Source organism: Dendropsophus ebraccatus, chromosome 14 (genome assembly GCF_027789765.1).
Source record: "Dendropsophus ebraccatus isolate aDenEbr1 chromosome 14, aDenEbr1.pat, whole genome shotgun sequence".
NCBI lineage: Eukaryota > Metazoa > Chordata > Amphibia > Anura > Hylidae > Dendropsophus > Dendropsophus ebraccatus.
In genome coordinates, this window is record NC_091467.1 from 24,468,080 (window position 1) to 24,489,315 (window position 21,236).

At 41.5% G+C, this 21,236-nt stretch overlaps 2 protein-coding genes across 3 annotated transcripts in view; one reads left to right on the forward strand and one right to left on the reverse strand.

The window, feature by feature from the left end:
* The window catches only part of IKZF3 (IKAROS family zinc finger 3), a 93,393-nt gene extending 72,393 nt beyond the window's left edge, over positions 1-21,000 (reverse strand). The window contains exon 1 of one of the 2 annotated variants that reach the window (XM_069952373.1): positions 20,962-21,000. The gene's annotated coding sequence lies outside the window, so the exon portion shown is untranslated. The remainder of the gene's footprint in view (positions 1-20,961) is intronic. The other variant, XM_069952374.1, reaches the window with a different exon arrangement.
* A 53-nt stretch (positions 21,001-21,053) lies between these two features.
* Positions 21,054-21,236, forward strand: part of ZPBP2 (zona pellucida binding protein 2) — a 58,888-nt gene continuing 58,705 nt past the window's right edge. Inside the window, exon 1 of the mRNA XM_069952379.1 lies at positions 21,054-21,197. Within this exon, the coding sequence (XP_069808480.1) occupies positions 21,080-21,197 (118 nt within the window). The 5' untranslated portion in view covers positions 21,054-21,079. The remainder of the gene's footprint in view (positions 21,198-21,236) is intronic.

The window sequence follows — 21,236 nt, forward strand, 5'->3', positions numbered from 1 at the left end:
AAAAAAATCTCGTTGTTTTTTTTTAAATATTATGGACGATTCTCGATTTCAATTTTTTTTTAATAAACATAAAAAGTTTCTATTCAGATACTATTTTATTGGTGTTTGAGGCAGCAACTATATTGCTTTACACTGTAACCTTCATCAGTACTAAAGTTTTCCCTTATGTTATGGAAATACCAGCTGTGATTATAGGGGACAATGGCAGGCACTAATATGGGAATACTGGATGGCATTATAGGGGCCATATGGCTGCCAATGTTATGGAAATACTGGATGTCATTATGGGAGGCGCTATAGCTGCCAATGTTATGGGAATACTGGATGTCATTATGGGAGACGCTATAGCTGCCAATGTTATGGGAATACTGGATGTCATTATGGGAGGCGCTATCGCTGTCAATGTTATGGGAATACTGGATGTCATTATGGGGCAGGCACTATGGCTGCCAATGTTATGGGAATACTGGATGTCATTATGGGGCAGGCACTATGGCTGCCAATGTTATGGGAATACTGGATGTCATTATGGGAGGCGCTATAGCTGCCAATGTTATGGGAATACTGGATGTCATTATGGGAGGCGCTATAGCTGCCAATGTTATGGGAATACTGGATGTCATTATGGGAGGCGCTATAGCTGCCAATGTTATGGGAATACTGGATGTAATTATGGGGCAGGCACTGTGGCTGCCAATGTTATGGGAATACTGGACATTATAGGGGGGCACTATAGCTGCCAATGTTATGGGAATACTGGATGTCATTATGGGAGGCGCTATAGCTGCCAATGTTATGGGAATACTGGATGTCATTATGGGAGGCACTATCGCTGTCAATGTTATGGGAATACAGGATGTAATTATGGGGCAGGCACTATGGCTGCCAATGTTATGGGAATACTGGACATTATAGGGGAGCACTATGGCTGCCAATGTTATGGGAATACTGGACAGCATTTTGGGGGGGCACTATGGCTGCCAATGTTATAGGAATATTGGATGTCATTACCTACTGGCAGAAGAGGAACACTGTAATGAAGGGGTTAACACTTACCCATCTGCCCCTGGTAGTGCCCCCCCCCCCCCGCCCTTTTCCTCTCCCTGAGCTGGGATAAACATGTGTGGTTTAACCCTTCCTGCGCTGCTGCTTGTAAGGGATACAGCACTTGATTACTCATGTAGCATACCCAGGAAGAGTAAAGGAAGAGGAGGAGGATGCTACATTGATGTCTCCTCGTCTTCTGCACAGGATCCCCCCATTTATTGTTTTTTTGGGGGGGGTTTTAAACCAAATTTGTGATTTTGGAAAAATATCTAATTGTCGTCCACCTTCCTCAGGGGAATTTTCGCAATAACAATCGCATTTGAGCGATAATCGTTCCGTGTAAACACAGCAAACGTTCAAGCGACGAGCGTGAAATCGTTTATTTTGAACTTTCAACATGTTCTCAAATAGTTGTTCATCCTTCGCTAAAAATTTGCAGATTGCTTCGTGTAAACAGTCTTCAAAGATGGGGATAAGCGATCCTAAAAACAATCGCAGTAACGATTTTTCTTGATGATGATTTATTCGTCTAAACGCTGGTCGTTATAAAACCAAATTGTTGCTTCAAAATTGTTTAACGTCGATTGGGTGAATTATCGCTTCGTGTAGCACTACTCAGATGTATAACAACACAAAGTGAAAAACATAGTACGCCTGACGAATCAATCGCTTGTAGAACTACCTTCAGCTGCATTTTCTTGAAGTAATGGTTTTCTGGATGGGTTTACTAGTCTCACATCATTCTGGAGGAATCTTACCTCACCCTTCATCATTGCTTAAGTTCATTGGGATTTGTGGACATTGGTTGATACTGTATATAACTCTCATATGCTGCGTTTACACGGAACGATTTTCATGCGAATTTGCACGATAACGATTGAATTGGAACTATAATCGTACGTGTAAACGCAGCAAACGATCAAGCGACGAGTGAGAAATCATTCATTTTGATCTTTGAACATGTTCTCAAATCGTCGTTGGTCGTTGGAAATTCGCAGATCGTTCCGTGTCGTTCACCGATTTAACCTATGTGCGAGATACGAAGAGTGGTCAGCACTCACAACAAAAAAGTCCCTTTAGATGGAATGTGGTGTTCTTATTATGGCTGTATGCCTCTCCACGAGCACGCGAGAAAAAACCCCCGGACCCAAGGGCATCCAACAAGGTATAAGCACGAAAGTACTCTCCAGCTCGCTTGATTACTTTTAAACCTTTATTGTATAATGTTTAAAAGGCCGACGCGTTTCGGGCTCTCTTGCCCTTATTCATGGCTCTCTGTCAGGAGGTCCCGAGACGACCCATGAATTAAGAAGTCGTCACCCAAAATATAAGGGGGGACTATTCCCTGTCCATGCCCTACAATGATAAAGGAGAAAGGTGAGCAGAGTGGCGTCAGTAGCCCCGCCACAAGAACTTGTCCCCCCCAGGTGTCCCCACCTGATACTGTACTGGGTATAAAGCTCTCTTATTTTAATCTCTGCTACCCTCTGAATTACCCTGCCGGTAATCGAATGCCATCGAGTGCCCATCCACATAACCGCTGCTTCCCACTGACCCTTAAATTAACCGCTTCACCGATATCTGCTGCAGGCAGAGTATCAGCAGGTTTGCAGCCACCTGGGGAGTTGAGTGTGGAGGGAGAGTTAACTGATTAACCCCTTCCTTACTGACACAGTGTTCTTTATTGATACAGAACACCTTACCTACCATAACGGGACGGAATGTGACGTCATTTAATTATCATTATCAATAGATGGTCGCCTTTTGCTGTTAAATGATGGCCCGATCCTGTAGTGGGAACATAGCCATACATTACTTTTTTGTGTTTTTTTAAATTGTTTTTTTACCTATAAATGAAAAGGAAAATAATGTTTTACGTAAACACAGCTTTTAGTGCGTCTTATGCTTTTCGCTAAAATTTTGTAATACTTGTAGAGTCTTTCCCCAAAAAACTTAGAGAAATAGTAAGTAACACCCACGTTTGATTACAGTGTGAAACACATCAAAAAACATCAAAAAACTGTTTTGACAAGTATCTATTTTACAAAATGTTGCACTTTTTTTTATGTACGAAGTGCAAAATTTTACACTACACCCACAGCTCGAAAACTGTTGGCCAAGTGTAATTTATTATACATGACTCTGAATAGCTGGCAATGCAACAGAATAATATTTTGCTGCCCTCACATGCAGTATGACCGCAACATACAGTTACAACCAGCCACTTACCAGCAGAATTTTGAAACGCGGAAAGAAGCCGATGCGCCCTGTGAAGACAGAACTTTATACTGACTTCACCCCACATACACATTTTTATAATAGGTTTTGGGTAGAGATGAGCAAAACTACAGTAAGTTCAGGTTCGCAAAACCCTAAATGCTCTGCATTTGACCACCGGTGGCTGGAGAAGACGGATGCAGCTCAAGCCGAGGGTTCCGGAACTTATTGTAGGCTCACTCCTCTCTAGTTTTTATATTTTTTACACACTGTCCTCCTAAATTTTGGACCCTAATGACGAACTAAAACTATATCATGTAGCCTTTACAATACCGGTATATCCTTATAGCAGAGGCTTGCCACTGCTACTTATGCACTCCTCCTATAACTATGCTGTGCCTTCACACTTCACCGTGCAATCCACAGTGAAGTGTAAGATAACACTATCAACATATCACATCCAGGACATGGGTGTGTATTTGGCCATGTGAAAATACACTTAGGCTATATTCCCACATGAAATCTAATTTTTAGTTGTTTTTATGTATGTTTTTTATGGTTTTGGTCCATTTTTAACCTTTTATTAAAAGGGCTTTTCTAGTTAACCCCTTTAAGACCGAGCCCATTGATGCACGGATGTCCGGGTCAAATTAATGCAATGTTCCTCCCCGCCTTCTAAAAGCCATAGTGCTATTATTTTTCGATTTTTTTTCCGCCATGATCTCTAGTTTTTATTAATATCATATTGGTGTAACAGAAACATTTTGATTGCTTTTTAATTTTTTCTGATATATAATTTTAAAAAATCTGCAATCTCTCTGTTGTCTTTTTTCCGTTTGTCTTTATTGCGGAACAATAATTTAATATTTTAATAGATCGGACAATTCCACACGCTACGGTATACAATATGTTTATTTATTTTTTAAAATATTTTTAGTTTTATAATAGGCAAGGGGGTATTTTATCGGCGATCTATGTATAGAGCCTGTCTGAGAGCAGACCCTATGCATAGATAGCTGATCCGTCAGGACGGAGGTAAGTGACTTGCGTTTAAGGGGTTAATGACAGGCGGCTGCAGGATCACAGCTGCCTTTCATTATCCTCAGCCCTGGACAAACTGATATGTGCGGGACCGCTCTCTCTGCAGCGGTCCCACACACATCAGTAGGAATGTGTAGTAGGAACAAATATCAACGTATTACTGACGTGAAGGGGTTAAAGGAGTCTGGCCATTTTTCAAATCTGGCAGGGGCAGGAGGGAATTGATCAGGAGTATAAACTTCTTATTACAAATTATTCAACATCCTTTCGATAGCTCATCAGTATGTTTTGCTTTGAAAAACCATTTAATACTAAACCAATTTTGTGCTATACATCATCCCAATAGAATGAGATGCCATCCTAGACCACTTTATGCCCCTAATAATACCAATCATTCCATGTATAAGTGTTTATGGGTGGCATATTTGGGAGCGAATACTGTTTTGTGTTTTTTTCATTACAATTTTGATTTCAGCAAAATTATGCTCACTAATGTGTTAAACATGGTCACTTTTAGATCCAGTAGGGTTGTGGTATATATGAAAGCTCTATTCCCCCAGGCTGTTGATGTATACCTCAAAATTTGCTTCGCATTGGGTGTGAACACGCCCTAAGTAACACAAACAAGAGATGTGTTGGAAAACACCTTTTTGTTTTTTCTGTTCTGTAAGATCTTGAGACCATCCACAGATCATACTGCTGGCAATTTGGAGAAAGAGTATGAGCATATTTTTGGTGTAAAATGGACTGACTGTTTACATTTACAATTTAGCTTAGGTTCGGTTCACATTGCATTCTTGCAGTCCGTTTAACTGATGAAAAAACAGATGCAATTGTGTGCACCGTGTGGATCTGTTTCTCCATTAAATTCCATTATAAAAAAAGCACCGAAACTGAATTTTGGGGGGGATTTTATTAGCATACACAAAAACATGGTTGACCCCATTTTTTTTATGCTAGAAGTAACCATTTAAAAACAGATCCGTTAGATGGACAGTGTGAACCAGGGCTGTGGAGTCAGTAAGCCACGGCTCCGACTCCAACATTTTGTCAGGCATCGACTCTTTCATGAACGGCCAGTCAGACACCAGGGGACTTATTCATCACACTGGTGTAAAGTAGATCTGGCTTAGCATCACTTCTTTGTAATGTCCTACATGATCCTGAGGCGACTTCTGAGGGAATAAGGCAAAGATATAAAGTAGGTTCTCCTGTGTGGGTGCAGTGTATGCACCACTTTCCAGCCTCCATGTCCTAATAACTAAATATTCACCATACACAAAGGAAAACTGCTAACAATCTTAGATATCTATGAAATAGAGGCCAGACATAGTGATATAGGGGTCAGACATAGACCCACATTTATCAGCTCTCAGTCAGCGTTTGCGCTCCTGAATCATCACGGCCCCGCAGGAACTACCCAATCAGGGACTGCAGCTGTGTCCCGCCTCACTCACTGATTGGTTGAGTGGGCATTTCTGAGTGGGGCTGTGACATCACAGGATTGGGAGCCTGGCGGGCACCATGTGCCATGACGCTGCATTGCAGGGTCCAACCTTTCCCCGACCACCCTTATCTAATAGGGCCAGTGCTTTGTTACTCATATATGGAGGAAATGCTTTACCCTGTTTAACTAAATGTATGTAAGAAAGTTTTTTCCTGATGTTTATAAATAAGATTCTTAGATTGATTGAGCATTAAGTATATCATGGGTCTCCAAACTGTGGCCCTCCAGCTGTTGCGAAACTACAACTCCCATCATGCCTGGACAGCTACAGCTTTGGATTTGGCTGTCGAGGCATGATGGGAAATGTAGTTTTGCAACAGCTGGAGGGCCGCAGTTTGGAGACCCATGAAGTATATTAATGAAAAAAATTTATAAAATTCATACGAAAATTCAATAATAAATTTTTGTAAGATTTTTTGCAAAACTGGAGTTGGTACATTTTTCCCGACTCCAACCAAAACTAGCCCTGACTCCACAGCCCTGGTGTGAACACAGCCTAACGGGGTATTCTAAGATCTCTCTCTATGGAGCCGTCGGAAAGAGGCAAGTTATTTTTATCTTGGAATACCCCTTAATACCTTTAATAAGATACTTCCCAGAGACCAGTGTGAATTACTGATCCACTACCAAACTACTGGAGGTGGCTATAGGAAGTAATGGAGTTAATATTTATTACAAGTTGCTATCAGAATTAAAAATTATTTTTTTTTTAAGTGACTTCCTTTGTAGGTTATATAAAAGATCTCATTAGACTTATGGTTATACTATATATGTTTCTTCCACAGGAAAGAGAAAGATTGCACACATGAGAAAATGGAAGTACAAAGTGATCAGAATTAGACTGTGTCTCATATCGGTTAACCACCTCCAAAGCCCACCCTGAAGCCTACAGCATATACAAGTGTGCTACTTGTTAAGAGAGTGTTACAACATCATTCACATCACTGCACTCAGTCAGGGAGAGATGACGTACTATTGTCCTTTCTACGCGTTCAGGCCCCCATTTACATTGCGTTTCGGGGTTTTGTCCTCAGTATACATCGAGATACTTTCCAAAAGGTATTTCAACATATTAGGTTAAAAAAAATAAACAAAGTCTACTAGTGACTATATCCCGTATGTATACTTTATTTTGTGTGACTTTATATATATATACCACTACATGTATATATCTATTCAGGAAATAGACCAAACCTAGTTGCCCGTGGACTACATTCTATGCCAGTGCAGCATATGCTGGCATCATTTTTTGGAGGTACACTGACACATGCCGTAAACATAGCCCCAAAACATGTCAAACTTTTAAATGGACAACTGGAAAATGATCCATTTAATGCCCAGTACAAATAAGCACAACCGGAGCATGTTTGATTCTGATCGTTTGGCATTTGAATATCGGTGGCTGAAGAAGTTGGATGCAGCCTATGGCTATATCCATGTTTTTCAGGCAGCCTTAAGGTCCTATTACATGGAACTGTTATGGTGCAAAATATCTTTCAAATGTAAATAATAATCTTTGCGTGTGTATGCAGGCATTGATCGAAAAATCATTTGTGAGTCGTTGATCGTGTCTTTTAAGCTGACCATAAAATCATTGTTAATCCTTCGCTAATCGTTTGCCCTATGTACTGTACATCATTTGTTCTTTTGCTGGAATCAGACGGAGTAAACAATCGTAGTAATGATCGTAAATAACGACTGTCGCTCTGGGTATTATGGTAAATGATTTCTGGTCATGGGTTGCTTAGGGTTGCATCCAACTTCTTCAGCCACTGGTAATCAAATGCTGAACAATTGCACTCGAGCATGCTCCAGTTGCGCTCCTGTCTAATACCCAGTCATCAGCAATAAAGTAAGCGAGCTTCTGAGAACCTGTTGTGAGTGGTTTTACTTTGTGAATGTTCTATTTTCTCCAAGCAGCTTGATGCAGGCAATCACATTATGTCAAGTAACAGGATTTACTCAATTGCATTAGGCAGCATGATGAATGTTACATCAAAAAAAGACACAACATTATGGAACATTAAGTGTAATATTGCTAATAAGACAACAATACGGGCCATTCTAAAGGTCCCCATACACTTTACACTTATGCCATCAGTATAGATTGTGTGGGGGTCTTCCTAGACTCCAGTGACAGAAGATGGTGGTGGAGATAGGGGTCGGCCATTTTGAAATATCACTGCCTAACGGCCACTAGAGCAGTCTGGCTTAGGCTATGTGCACACGTTTTTTCAGCTCTGTTTAAAATTACATCCGTCGTTTTGAGTCCAAAATAACGGACGTCATTAAGCTGTCTAGTTGTTGGTACATTATTCTAGTTTGGTTCACTAATTGGCCTTTGGGTGTGAAAAGTCCATTGAATTTAATAGTAAAAACTGAGAAAGAACGGTGATGAAAGAAAAACTGTGTGTGAACAACTAATAAAAAATGTCCGCTGTTTGCAAAAGACATCCGAAAATAATTGTCATGATCATTATTTTGATGTCAGTGGTGAAAACGTCCGCTATTTAATACACTGCATTGGACTACAGTGCATTAGACGTCCGTCTTTCCATTTATCTCGAAGCAGTGCCATTGCAGTCAGTTAAATCGCGGCAATAACGGACTTTATTTTAAATTGCAAAAGCGTCCGCCTTTGCTGTATTTTTGACATTGTGTGAACATAGCCTAACTCTTACTTACTTAGGGTACTATTAGACGGGCCCATAGGGACCCAATAATAAATGTAAACGAGCACCGATCGGCTAGATGGGCGCTCGTTTACAGGGCCTATTACACGGCCCGATAATTGGTCGGTCCCGGCCTGTGATTGGCTGAGTGGCCGTCAGTTAAGACAGGCCGCTGTGAAGCTGCAGCGCGTGGGACCCGGGGAGAAGAGGAGCATGGACCATGGATAGGTAATGTATTCTTTTGCAAATCGTTAGGCCATGCGGTGCACGGTTGGTGGTCGACAATTATAGGTCTGAACCTATATCTACAATCAGCCGATGACAACGATCGTCGGCTGATCGTTGTGTTTATAACACAGAACGATAATCGGCGGAGGGCCGATTCGGCCGATTATCGTTCCGTGTAATAGTACTCTTACTCTTCCTCTCCCCCAAAGAGAACACAATCATTTACGGCTGTGCCAAATGTTCTGAGTATTGGGAAGGACCGGAGAGATAACTGTCAGCCAAACATTATCGAAAGTATGTGGCCACCTTTAGTAAACCTGGCCCAGTATCTTATCACTGTGGATCTGACCATTGGGACTCCTGGTGATCAGAGCAAAGTGTGTTAGTAGAGACTGGTACTTTGCTTTCCTTGACATAATGTGACTGCGAGTATCAAACTGCGGGCCTATATACCTCAAATCTCTCCCATCATCCCAATATACATGAATATATAGCACAGCCAAATGTTCATGTTTTCCCTATCAGAAGGGAAAGTATTAGCCTCCACCAGAAGGCTTATCCCTCAGAGAACAAAAGGGCTGGCCACTGAAAGTCAGGAGACATAGAGACATGTGAAATGTCAGGTTTTGGGTAATCAGTCCAATCTATCAATCTAAGGACCTTTCCTCCATATATCAGTAATAAAGCACTGGCCTTATTAGATTGCTGCAAACAAACATTTTAATTTCAGAACGATGCAAAGAAATATTCCTAACTGAGGACGTTGGGAAGAAACATTCCTAAGTCGTAATATTTATTTATTTTTTGAGATCATGGTCATTACATAAAGATATTGTTCAGTGGGTTGGGTTCCACCTGGCCGGATCCGGGCCAGTGGCTTGGTTGTTTTTTAATTGTTTTTAATAGTTTTTTGTTTGTCCCTGGCGTTTATGTTTAATAAAAATTTCTATTTATTCATATTATTTGTGAGGTGCACTACAATTTTTCAGTCCTTTTTTTCTTTTGGATACATATATATTTTGGGTTGTCAGGACTTGCACTCACTTGTATGTTGTTTTCATGGTGCCAGTCCGTTTACAATAAAGTAACTTTGAGAAGAAACATTTTGAACTAGAATGCGGGGAAGAAACATTCTGAACTTCGAACGCAGTGAAGAAACATTCTAAACTTAGAATGCGGTGAAGAAACAATCCTAACTCAGAACACAGCGAAGAAACGTTCTGAACTCAGAACACTACAAACAAACATTCTGATTTCAGAACGTTGCAAAGAAATATTCCGAACTGAGAATGCTGCGAAGAAACATTCCAAACTCAAATCGCTTAGAAGAAACATTTTGAACTCAGAACGTTGAGAAGTAACATTCCAAACTCAGAACGCTGCTAACAAACATTCCAGACTCAGAACGTTGCAAAGAAACATTCCGAACTCAGAACTTTTAAAAGAAACATTCCGAACTCAGAACTTTTAAAAGAAACATTCCAAACTCAGAACTTTTAAAAGAAACATTCCAAACTCAGAACTTTTAAAAGAAACATTCCAAACTCAGAACTTTTAAAAGAAACATTCCGAACTCAGAACTTTTAAAAGAAACATTCCGAACTCAGAACTTTTAAAAGAAACATTCCGAACTCAGAACTTTTAAAAGAAACATTCCGAACTCAGAACGCTTTGAAGAAACATTGAAGAAACTCCGTCCACTTTCTCCTCTCTGTACAGCTCTCTTCTACTGATTGACCCTTAACATCCATATCCCCCACCTCTTTTCTCTCCTATTGTTTTTAATGGCTAATTTCACATGTATCCCTCAATTTTCCCTTATTTCCATCTTCTCACTGCCCTCCTCTCCTTTTCCCTGTTTCTGATACTGCCAATTCCCTCTCTTTAATCTATCTATCTATCTCAATAGGCTGCTCTCGCTTTGATATTCTGGCGCTCGAGTGATGTGTATGTGGGCTTGTCCATTATATGGAGGCAAAGAGCTGCCTGACTACTATTTGGGGGCATATATTGGGTATACTGCTCATATATGGGCACAGAGCTGCCTGACTACTATTTAAGGGCATGTATTGGGCATACTGCTTATGTGGGGGCACAGAGCTGCCTGACTACTATTTAAGGGCATGTATTTGGCATACTGCTTATGTGGCGGAACAGAGCTGCCTGACTACTATTTAGGGGCATGGATTGGGCATACTGCTTATATGGGACACAGAGCTGCCTGACTACTATTTGGGGACATGTATTGGGCATACTGCTTATATGGGGGCACAGAGCTGCCTGACTACTATTTGGGGGCATGTATTGGGCATACTGCTTATATGGGGGCACAGAGCTGCCTGACTACTATTTGGGGGCATGTATTGGGCATACTGCTTATATAGGGGCACAGTGCTGCCTTACCACTCATGGATCATGGCGGCCTCCTGGATCTCCTGCTCCAATGACCCAACTGATCGATTGCCCGTTCAGCCAGTTAGTAACTGGGGCGGGACACTGCTCTAGTCAATGACTGGCTGAGCAGACTGGCTCTATCAGCCGGACTGGGTCCTTTCTCCTGGGTTGTGGCACACCAGAACCCGGGATAAAATAAGTTATGTCTGTGGACAGTGAGCCTGTAACATGGCACTGCAGGGGGCATATGAACTGGTAAGTAGAGTTTCTTTATTAGGACCCCACCTCCAGCCTGCAGCCTATTTATCAGTTCCCATTAATAGACTTTTATAGGTGGGAAAAAACTCTATGCATGTTGCCAGTCATATGATGAAAGGATCACAGACCTTGTAATAAAGAAAAAAAACACAGGGGGTGAAATGTAAAATATAAAATGCTTATTCTAATAGACTAAATTGAATTAAACACCAGTATTTTGGGTGTGGTTTTTTTTGCCATCCATTTTTGACAGCTCATTGTCTAGTTTTCAGACCATCATTTTAAAAGCAGTGATTTGGCTGCTGTATATATGTATATACACTAGTGGAGAGAATGGAGAGAATCCACAGCTTCCGAGTAAATCTTTCTTTAAGCATTTAAAAATTCCAAAAATCTTAAACACGTAGGAAAGTTGTTAAAATTTTTGGACTTTTTATATGCTGGAATAAAGATCCAATCGTTTATAAAAGCTGTGGATTCTCTTAATTTTTTCTACATTGGACCTACCAGGGTGCGGCCCGCTTTTATCCACCTGCTTCTTCCTGGATATTTACCCTTACACAACAAGCCACTTGCGTTGAGCTTAACCATTTGTATATATTAGACTATATATATACTAGGCTGACCACTGCTTTTAGAGTAGAGTGGTGGTCGGTAACCTAGACAACGACCTGTCAACAATGAGAGGTAAAATGCAGCATATCAAGAGAAACCAAGTTTGATAAATGAATGTATTTGCAAATATATTTAACTTGAGTTCTACAAGTATGACTGTATTAGATGGGATGGGAATGTCCCTTTAGGGCTTCCCTCATACCCAATTTTTTCATGTTTTGGGGGGTCTGCAAAAAAAGGCACTCTGCCACCAGTTTTTCCATTTTTTTTAGTGTTTTCTCATTTTAGTGTTAGCATAGGCATTTTCATCTCTGGCTTTTTATCCCTGCACTTCTTTTTTATTACAAGTCATGTGATTGTTTTTGTCATGTGGTTTCAAGATTTCTTTTGAAAAATTGGGGGGAACCCCCCCCCCACCACCAATATACATCTAGACATGACATTTCTTTGGCGCTGTTATGCTCCCTCCCCCCTCCCCCCCCCCCCCATGATAGCCTGTAACGATTTTGCAAAGCAGCAGAAAAACGCCAAACCCGTGGGTAAAAGGGTTTCATATTTCCCTACTGACTCTCAGCTAACATTTGCTTGCAGCATTATTGAGCAAAAAAAATTTTTTTTAAAAAAAGTCATGCACCAATTTTGTTTTGTCAAGCCTAAAAAACCAGAGCAATTGAGGGAAAAAATCCTTTTCCCGTCTACTTTATGTTGACAATTAATAAATCTCTCCAAGTATGTTTTTTGGAAGTAATAATCAATTATTATATTCAATATCTGTGCCCATATGATATATAAACTAATATGTGTAAAAGCTTTGCTGTGTTCTTTTTTTTGTGCTCATTTTAGAAAACAAGCAATAATGTCAGGGAACAGTTTTTGCTCTATTTCCCATTAAGTGACTGCCATGTCGGAATTTTATTTTCCATAGAAAAGATTAGATGTATAACCTGTTATTCGTGTAGAAGCTATATTGCGTGCTGAAAACAGATGAATAGTGGATGAAAGTTTGTGTTTTTTAAAAAAAACTTTGAGTAGCCTTAAAAACCATGTTCACTAAAATTGTTCTGTACAGAAGAATTTGAGTGCATGTTCCACAACCAGTATGCAATGTGTGAATTTACTATTGGGGGGAGTTGTGATGAATGTCAGTATCTGAATAGGGAGTATATAGATTTCTGCACTCCCCATTCACATGACTGGGACATTCGCTGTAATTTCAGAAACAAATCTGGTGTGAATTTTAGCGATCCACCAATCCCCAAAATTTCACTCTTATTATCTGGGTTGCACTATAAAATTTCTTTTTTTTTTAATGTTGGCTTATTCCATGGCACGTCTCTACTTTTAAGTTACGTATCTTCAACCCAAATGTGTGAGGTTAGGCTGGCACAGCGCAGTATACCTTCATTTATTATTTGCAAAGTTTTACAAAGTGCTCGCTAACAGCATAAGGATTCACTGAAACTCCTCACTAGTGGAAATTTCTTTGCCGCCATACAAAATCTACCAGCCGGCGTGCACACATCTGTCAATTCTAAACCGCGTCAGATAGGAGCAACGACTTGCGATTTTTTGGGTCATCATCCAATAAGACTGGAAAGCCATTCGTACCCAAAGACAGATATGAACCCCATTATAAGAAGCCAGATAGGTCCCCCAATAAAGGTTTAGATGAATTGTCAATACGATTTTGGAATAAAAATCTTCACTAAGCAACCATGAACGAAGATGGATCTCTATGGGCAGCATAAGTGCAGGTTTGGCGGTAACACAAAGAAGTAAAGATGGCAAATTTATACCTTCTCATCATAGTCATTTTTTAAAATATACATTGTAATAAGTCTCTTTCGTATGACTGGATGCCATTAGTCAGTAATGTCCCAGATACATGATAGTGTACATATTAGAAATACAGTATGTCTATGGCTCTCCAGCTGCGACAAAACTACAACTCCCATATACAGATACAGATCTCTATTGCATGATAATATGATAATATCTGGATAAAGTCTCATTCTATTACTATCACTGTATTGCTAGAATTTGTCTTTTTTGTAAACCTTTTTTAAAAAAAAAAAAAAGAAGAAAAACTCTCATTAGAAAACTTATAATTACAAATTGGTTTCAGTTTTAAATAACTTTAATTTCAGGGTAATAATTCTCCTCCTCAGCCTCGGCAGAGCCGTCTCCTCCCTCTCACCTGACATCCTGAGCCTTTTCCCTCCGCTCCACGTGCTCCTGCTCCCTCTGCCGCGCAGTCTCCAAGCACCAGGCAGGCGGGAGACTCCAAGTAACCAGTAGTTTCCGGAGGGGACGTGCAGCTGTGATGTAACACGCTGGGTGGGGGCATGTAGTGGCTGAGTACACTCCGAGGTCTCACTCTGTAACCTGTCACCGAGCAGAGCACTCTATATGAAGTGTGAGTCACCAGCAAGGCTGAAGTTGGTTTCCTATTCAGCCAGGATTTTTCTTTTTCCTGTTTTAGCTATTATATTTACAGAAAATTTATAATATTCATAAACTACCCGTAAGTGAGCTGCTCTGAGGAGATTGGTGATAAAAATGGCCAAAAGGAGCCCACGGTTGGCATAAAAATGGGCATCAAAGTAAAAATACAAAATTAAAATGTAAAAATAAAATTAACTTTGGGCCACTGATTTCACACTGCGTCCACACAGAGAGGGATGCCCCGCATCACATCCAAGAGAGTCCAGCCTGGCCCAAAGTGGTTCTGGGTATAATAACTGGCATCAAAGGGGACAGACGGGCATCTTTTCCTAATTTGAATAAGTAACAGGTGTTTTCAAAGGGTTAAATCAGTTTGGGCCATTGATCTCACACTGATAATATACAAAGAGGGATGCCCCGCATCGCATCCAAGAGAGTCCAGCCTGGCCCAAAGTGGTTCTGGGTGTTAAAACTGGCATCAAAGTGGGCAGACGGGCATTTTTTCCTAACACAACCCCTTAACGACGCATGACGGGTATACCCGTCATGCGGCCATTAAGGAGGATCAGAGGAAGATCAGAGAGACCGGACTAATTTTCGTTTTTGCGTTTTCGTTTTTTCCTCCTTGTGTATATAAGACCATAGCAGTTGCATTTTTTCACCTACGGACCCACCTAAGCCCTTATTTTTCGCGTCAATAATAGTACTTTGCAATGACAGGCTGAATTTTTGCATAAAATATGCTGCAAAACCAGAAAAAAATTATATGCGCAGGGAAATTGAAAAAAAACCCCACAATTCTTTTTCTTTATGAGGGATTTGTTTTTACGCCGTGTGTCCTATGGAAAAACTTACATGTTTTATATGTTCCTAAAGTTGGTACGATTATAACGATATGTAACATGTATAACTTTTATATTAATTGATGGCTCGTAAAAAATTAAAACTTTTTACAGAAAATACGTTCCTTAAAATCGCTCTATTCCCAGGCTTATAGTGTTTTATCCTTTGGTCTATGGGGCTGTGTGAAGTGTCCTTTTTTGCGCCATGAAGTGTTCTTTCTATTGGTACCTTGATTACGCATATGCGACTTTTTGATCACTTTGTATTATAATTTTTCTGGATTTGATGCGACCAAAAATGTGGAATTTTTTTGCGCTTACGCTGTTTACCGTGAGGGATCATGAATTAAATAAATTAATATTTTGGACGATTACGCACGCAGCGATACCAAACATGTTTGTTTATTTATTTATTTTTATTTATAAAATAAGAAAAGGGGGGTGATTTGGACTTTTATTAGAGGAGGGGATTATTTATTAATAAAAACACTTTATTCTTTTTTTACATACAGTAATTAGAAGCCTCCTTGGGGACTTCTATATACACAGCACTGATCTCCCTGGGGGACTTCTATATACACAGCACTGATCTCCCATTGAGATCAATGCTGTGTATGTAACAGAGCACCGATCCATCAGATCGGTGCTCTACTATAATGGTCTGCTGCAGACCATCTACATAGATTGCCGAGCCGAGATCAGCGTCATTCCGACGCTGAGCCCCGGCCGGCTCACTACAATGGATCTCCCCTCCATGATCGCATCGCGAGGGGAAGATCCCCCACTAGACACCAGGGACAGGGGGAACATATACTATACAAATGCAGCTGTCAGCTTTGACAGCTGCATTTGAATAGTTAATTAGCCGGCCGCGGCGGCTAATACCCACGGTCCCTGGCTGCACATAGCAACCGGGGTCCACGGGCTGCAAAGAGGGCTCACGCCGGGAGCCCTCTCTGATCCCCCTTAACGGCCACATGACGTGTATACCCGTCATGCGTCGTTAAGGGGTTAAAAGGTTTACATTTTTTAAAAGCCATCAAATAATATGAAAGTTATACATGTTACATATCGTTGTAATCATACTGACATAGATAACATGTCAGTTTTACCATAGGGTGAATGACGCAAATACGAAACCCCTCAAAATAAAAGGAATTGCCCCCCTTTTTTTTTCAAATTTTACTGCACATATAATTCTTTGCTGGAGTACCCCTTTAAAGGGTTAATGAGAACCTGTCAGCTCCTTTTAGGACACTAAATTACCAGTATTTGTTTACACACCAGGGGGAAAATTTATCATTTTCTTTTCCTGTTTTTTTTGTGTGCGACTATCTCGTGTTTTAGTGTATTTTATGTGGGTGGTGAATTCCAGGTGGTGCTCGGGATGTCTCCTCCTTCCCCACGGACCGGGAAGGCATCGGGAATCAAATGCTGCAGGTTCAAGAACGTTGCAAAGTCCTGAGGTTCGATCATCCCTCCAAAATACTAGTGTGAACCCTTCCGAAGTTGCAGACAGTTGTACACACACACTATAACACCTGCACTTGCTGGTTATACAGCCTGATAAACCATACAGTAACAATACCCCAGAGGTATGCTGCCCTCTGCTGCTCATCTCTAGTAAAACTAGTAAAGTCTTTGGGGGTCTGGCTGTCTGGAAACCCATTAATTTATTTTTAATAACTAAAGACAGATGTCTGTGGAAATAAGGGATGGGGGTATGCAAATCTTAGAATGAGACATTTAAAGAATTTTAGGAATCTCATGAATTACAATGTAATTGAATCTGTCATTTGTGATTTTGTGAACCCTAAAAGAATTCAGTTTGTTTTCTAATTAAATCAGAATACCCCTTTAAGGCTATGTTCACACAACGTATATTTTCGTAAAAGTTCAGCCGCTGTTGCAATTGGCAACAACGGCCGTACTTTGTACGAAAATATACATTGCCTTGCCTTCTATGGGTTCCTGGCTGGAGCGTATACACGAAGTATACGCTCCGGCCGGGATCTCTCACGGCGCCGTAGAAAACTGACATGTCAGTGAATAGCGGCCGTAGAAAACCCTGTCAGTGCACACTATGGAGCGAGCGGCTTCGGCCGTACGCTCCATAGTGGGCTGTGGGGAGTTCTGATGTGAGCGCGCATGGATGCGCCCGCATCAGAACTCTGTGGTTTGAAAGATCATCCGGCCGGTACTGCAATACTGTCCGGGTCACAGGACAGCCGGTCTCTTACTCTGTAGGAACACAGCCGGGTATAAGGATGCAGAATTTTTTTTTTTTTTATTTCATCTTAATAGTTCCAAGGCCAAAGATGTATTATTTTGTTACATTTTTTCTATTTATCTTGTGATGGGGCAAATTATTTTCGGGACATGTGGAACGTGTGCAGGGGTCCATTTTAAGTGTTTTCTGATTTAAACTTACTTGTAAAAGTATGAGATAATGGGGGGGGGGACCGACATTCCTGCCCCCTGGGCATCTTTAGATAGGTGTCCCAAGTGACCCACAGCTCCAATCATTCTCTGTGGGACCGCTTAATATATTCCAGTGCTGTACTCTGCTCTTCCAGAGCCAGCACGCCGATCTAGAGATCCCCGGGGGGCACAGTGGTCGAACACCCCACAATCTCATACTGGTCCCCTACCCTATGGATAGGTGAAATGTAAGTTTAAATTGTAAAAATCCCTTTAAGTAGGCACATATACCTGCTGGGTAATCAAGGAGGGAAACACCCCCATTACTTATATGCATGAATAAAACAGTAATAATGGGGGGCAGTTTACCAAGACCAGCATATCAGACATTAGTCTTAAATGGCTATATCTATCTTCGCTTGTAATGGATAAGGGATAAGAAGCTGATTGCTAAAGGGCCTAATCATAGGGATCCCGATCCCAGTGCTGAAGCTGAGATGGAAATATCCCTTTAACGGTGCGTTCACACCTACAGGATCTGCAGCTGATTTTCTGCAGCAGATTTCATTTAAATAACTGAACACAGCATCAAATCTGCTGCAGATCCTGTAGGTGTGAACGCACCATAAGTAAGATTTCTGGCGGTAGAATAGATAAATTTATTATGAGGCGTACACCTGCTAAGAAGTAGCACATTTTAACACAACTAAGTGTAAATGAATGATATATTCCAACCAAATTCACACGTTCAGATTATGACGTGAACACAGATTGGAAATAATAATATTTACTGTATATACAGTGGTGCCTTGGATTACGAGCATAATTCGTTCTGGAATCCAAATACACTCTTAAACTAAAGCAAATTTTCCCATAAGAAATCACTGATATGGAGACAATTGGTTTCACACCCCCAAAATAATGATTTTTTTATTCTGAATAACAAACAATGAGAAACAGCTGAATGTGTTATAAGTTACTGTACAGTATAGCAATCAGCATGTGGAGTATAATGGATAGTAAGTGCATGAACCTGAAAAAAACAGCAGCAGTTTGTAGATACAGGATGGAACTGCCGATCCCCATAATGCAGGAGTGTAGTACATCAGGCTAGAATAGAGAAGCAGGGGTGCTGTCAGAGGTCTGTGTGGTCACATGACAGCAATGGGAAAGGGTTTTGTGTTCAGCATGGACCAATCAGGAAGTGAGAATCACAGACCTCTGCAGGAGGACAGTGACAGAAACTTTATATACAGCAGTGTGAATGGCTGAGTGTGAGTGGAGGCACATTATAGTATCAGTGTGTATAGCTGAGTGTAAGTGCAGGCACATTATAGCATTAATGGAGAGGATGGGAAACACAAGGGTTGACAGAGACTGCAGGGAGCATGAAGGAATGAGCAGGGTAGATGTGGGAACATAAATGCAGCGCTCTCTGTCCAGGGAGAGAGGGGTTACAGCTATGAAGAGATTACCTCCACAGTCCTGTCTCCTGATGTAAGCCCCAGCCTGATGTGGATCTGCTATGATTTGGAAGGTGAGGGAGACTTCCTGGGTCATAGTACAGGGCTGTAGACCCCACTATGCAGACTGTGCCCCGCCTCCACTCCCCTCCCACCCTGTACAGGGAGCTCTTAAACCAAAGCAATGCTCTTAAATCAAGTCACAATTCTGAAAAACTGTGAGCTCTTAAACCAAAACGCTCTTAAACCAAGTTACTCCTAAACCAAGGTACCACTGTATATATATAAAATACACTCACCGGCCACTTTATTAGGTACAGCTGTCCAACTGCACGTTACCACTTAAATTCTAATTAGCCAATCACATGGCGGCAACTCAGTGCATTTAGGCATGTAGACATGGTCAAGACAATCTCCTGCAGTTCAAACCGAGCATCAGTATGGGGAAGAAAGGTGATTTGAGTGCCTTTGAACGTGGCATGGTTGTTGGTGCCAGAAGGGCTGGTCTGAGTATTTCAGAAACTGCTGATCTACTGGGATTTTCACGCACAACCATCTCTAGGGTTTACAGAGAATGGTCTGAAAAAGAAAAACATCCAGTGAGCGGCAGTTGTGTGGGCGGAAATGCCTTGTTGATGCCAGAGGTCAGAGGAGAATGGGCAGACTGGTTCGAGCTGATAGAAAGGCAACAGTGACTCAAATAGCCAACCGTTACAACCAGGGTAGGCAGAAGAGCATCTTTGAACGCACAGTACGTCGAACTTTGAGGCAGAGGGGCTACAGCAGCAGAAGACCACACCGGGTGCCACTCCTTTCAGCTAAGAACAGGAAACTGAGGCTACAATTTGCACAAGCTCATCGAAATTGGACAGTAGGAGATTGGAAAAACGTTGCCTGGCCTGATGAGTCTCGATTTCTGCTGCGACATCCGGATGGTAGGGTCAGAATTTGGCGTCAACAACATGAAAGCATGGATCCATCCTGCCTTGTATCAACGGTTCAGGCTGGTGGTGGTGGTGTCATGGTGTGGGTAATATTTTCTTGGCACTCTTTGGGCCCTTTGGTACCAATTGAGCATCATTGCAACGCCACAGCCTACCTGAGTATTGTTGCTGACCATGTCCATCCCTTTATGACCACAATGTACCCAACATCTGATGGCTACTTTCAGCAGGATAATGCGCCATGTCATAAAGCTAGAATCATCTCAGACTGGTTTCTTGAACATGACAATGAGTTCACTGTACTCCAATGGCCTCCACAGTCACCAGATCTCAATCCAATAGAGCATCTTTGGGATGTGGTGGAACGGGAGATTCGCATCATGGATGTGCAGCCGACAAATCTGCGGCAACTGTGTGATGCCATCATGTCAATATGGACCAAAATCTCTGAGGAAGCTTCCAGCACCTTGTTGTATCTATGCCTCGAAGAATTGAGGCAGTTCTGAAGGCAAAAGGGGGTCCAACCCGTTACTAGCATGGTGTACCTAATAAAGTGGCCGGTGAGTGTATATGCACTTACATCTGAATAATAGTTTCAGAAAACCTTTACGTTCCCTGAGGTCCCTGTACCATTGTCTTTACAATCTAAAATGCATCTTACTGAGGACGGGAAACCTTCTGCTGTCAGGGCATGATGGGAGTTGTAGTTTTTCAGCAGCTGGTGACCAAGTATTACAGGGTCAATTGTTCTCTGGTTTTATGGTGATATGTTCTGGTCAACACAGCACAGAACACACTGACACCTGCACAGCTGGGAAACAAACAAGTCCTGCACTGATAATAGTACATAATTCTGGGGAAACCTACCCCGGCCATTACAGACTGAGCGAGGCCTCACCTCACAGCTATACACGATGTGAGAGAAGCCTGATTGCTCAGCAGCGCCGAAGGCGGGAAGCGCGCTGATTGGCTGCACAGCTGTCACATGACGCGGCTGAGTGGCTATCACCACGACTACATCTCTGATAGGATTCGTGGAGGCTCAGTGATGGCGGGCCTGTGTCGTCTCCTGTTCGCACTCCTTATTACTCTTCTGCCTCTGGGTGAGAAGTCTGACGTCTGCTATAGTCTATAATAATTTT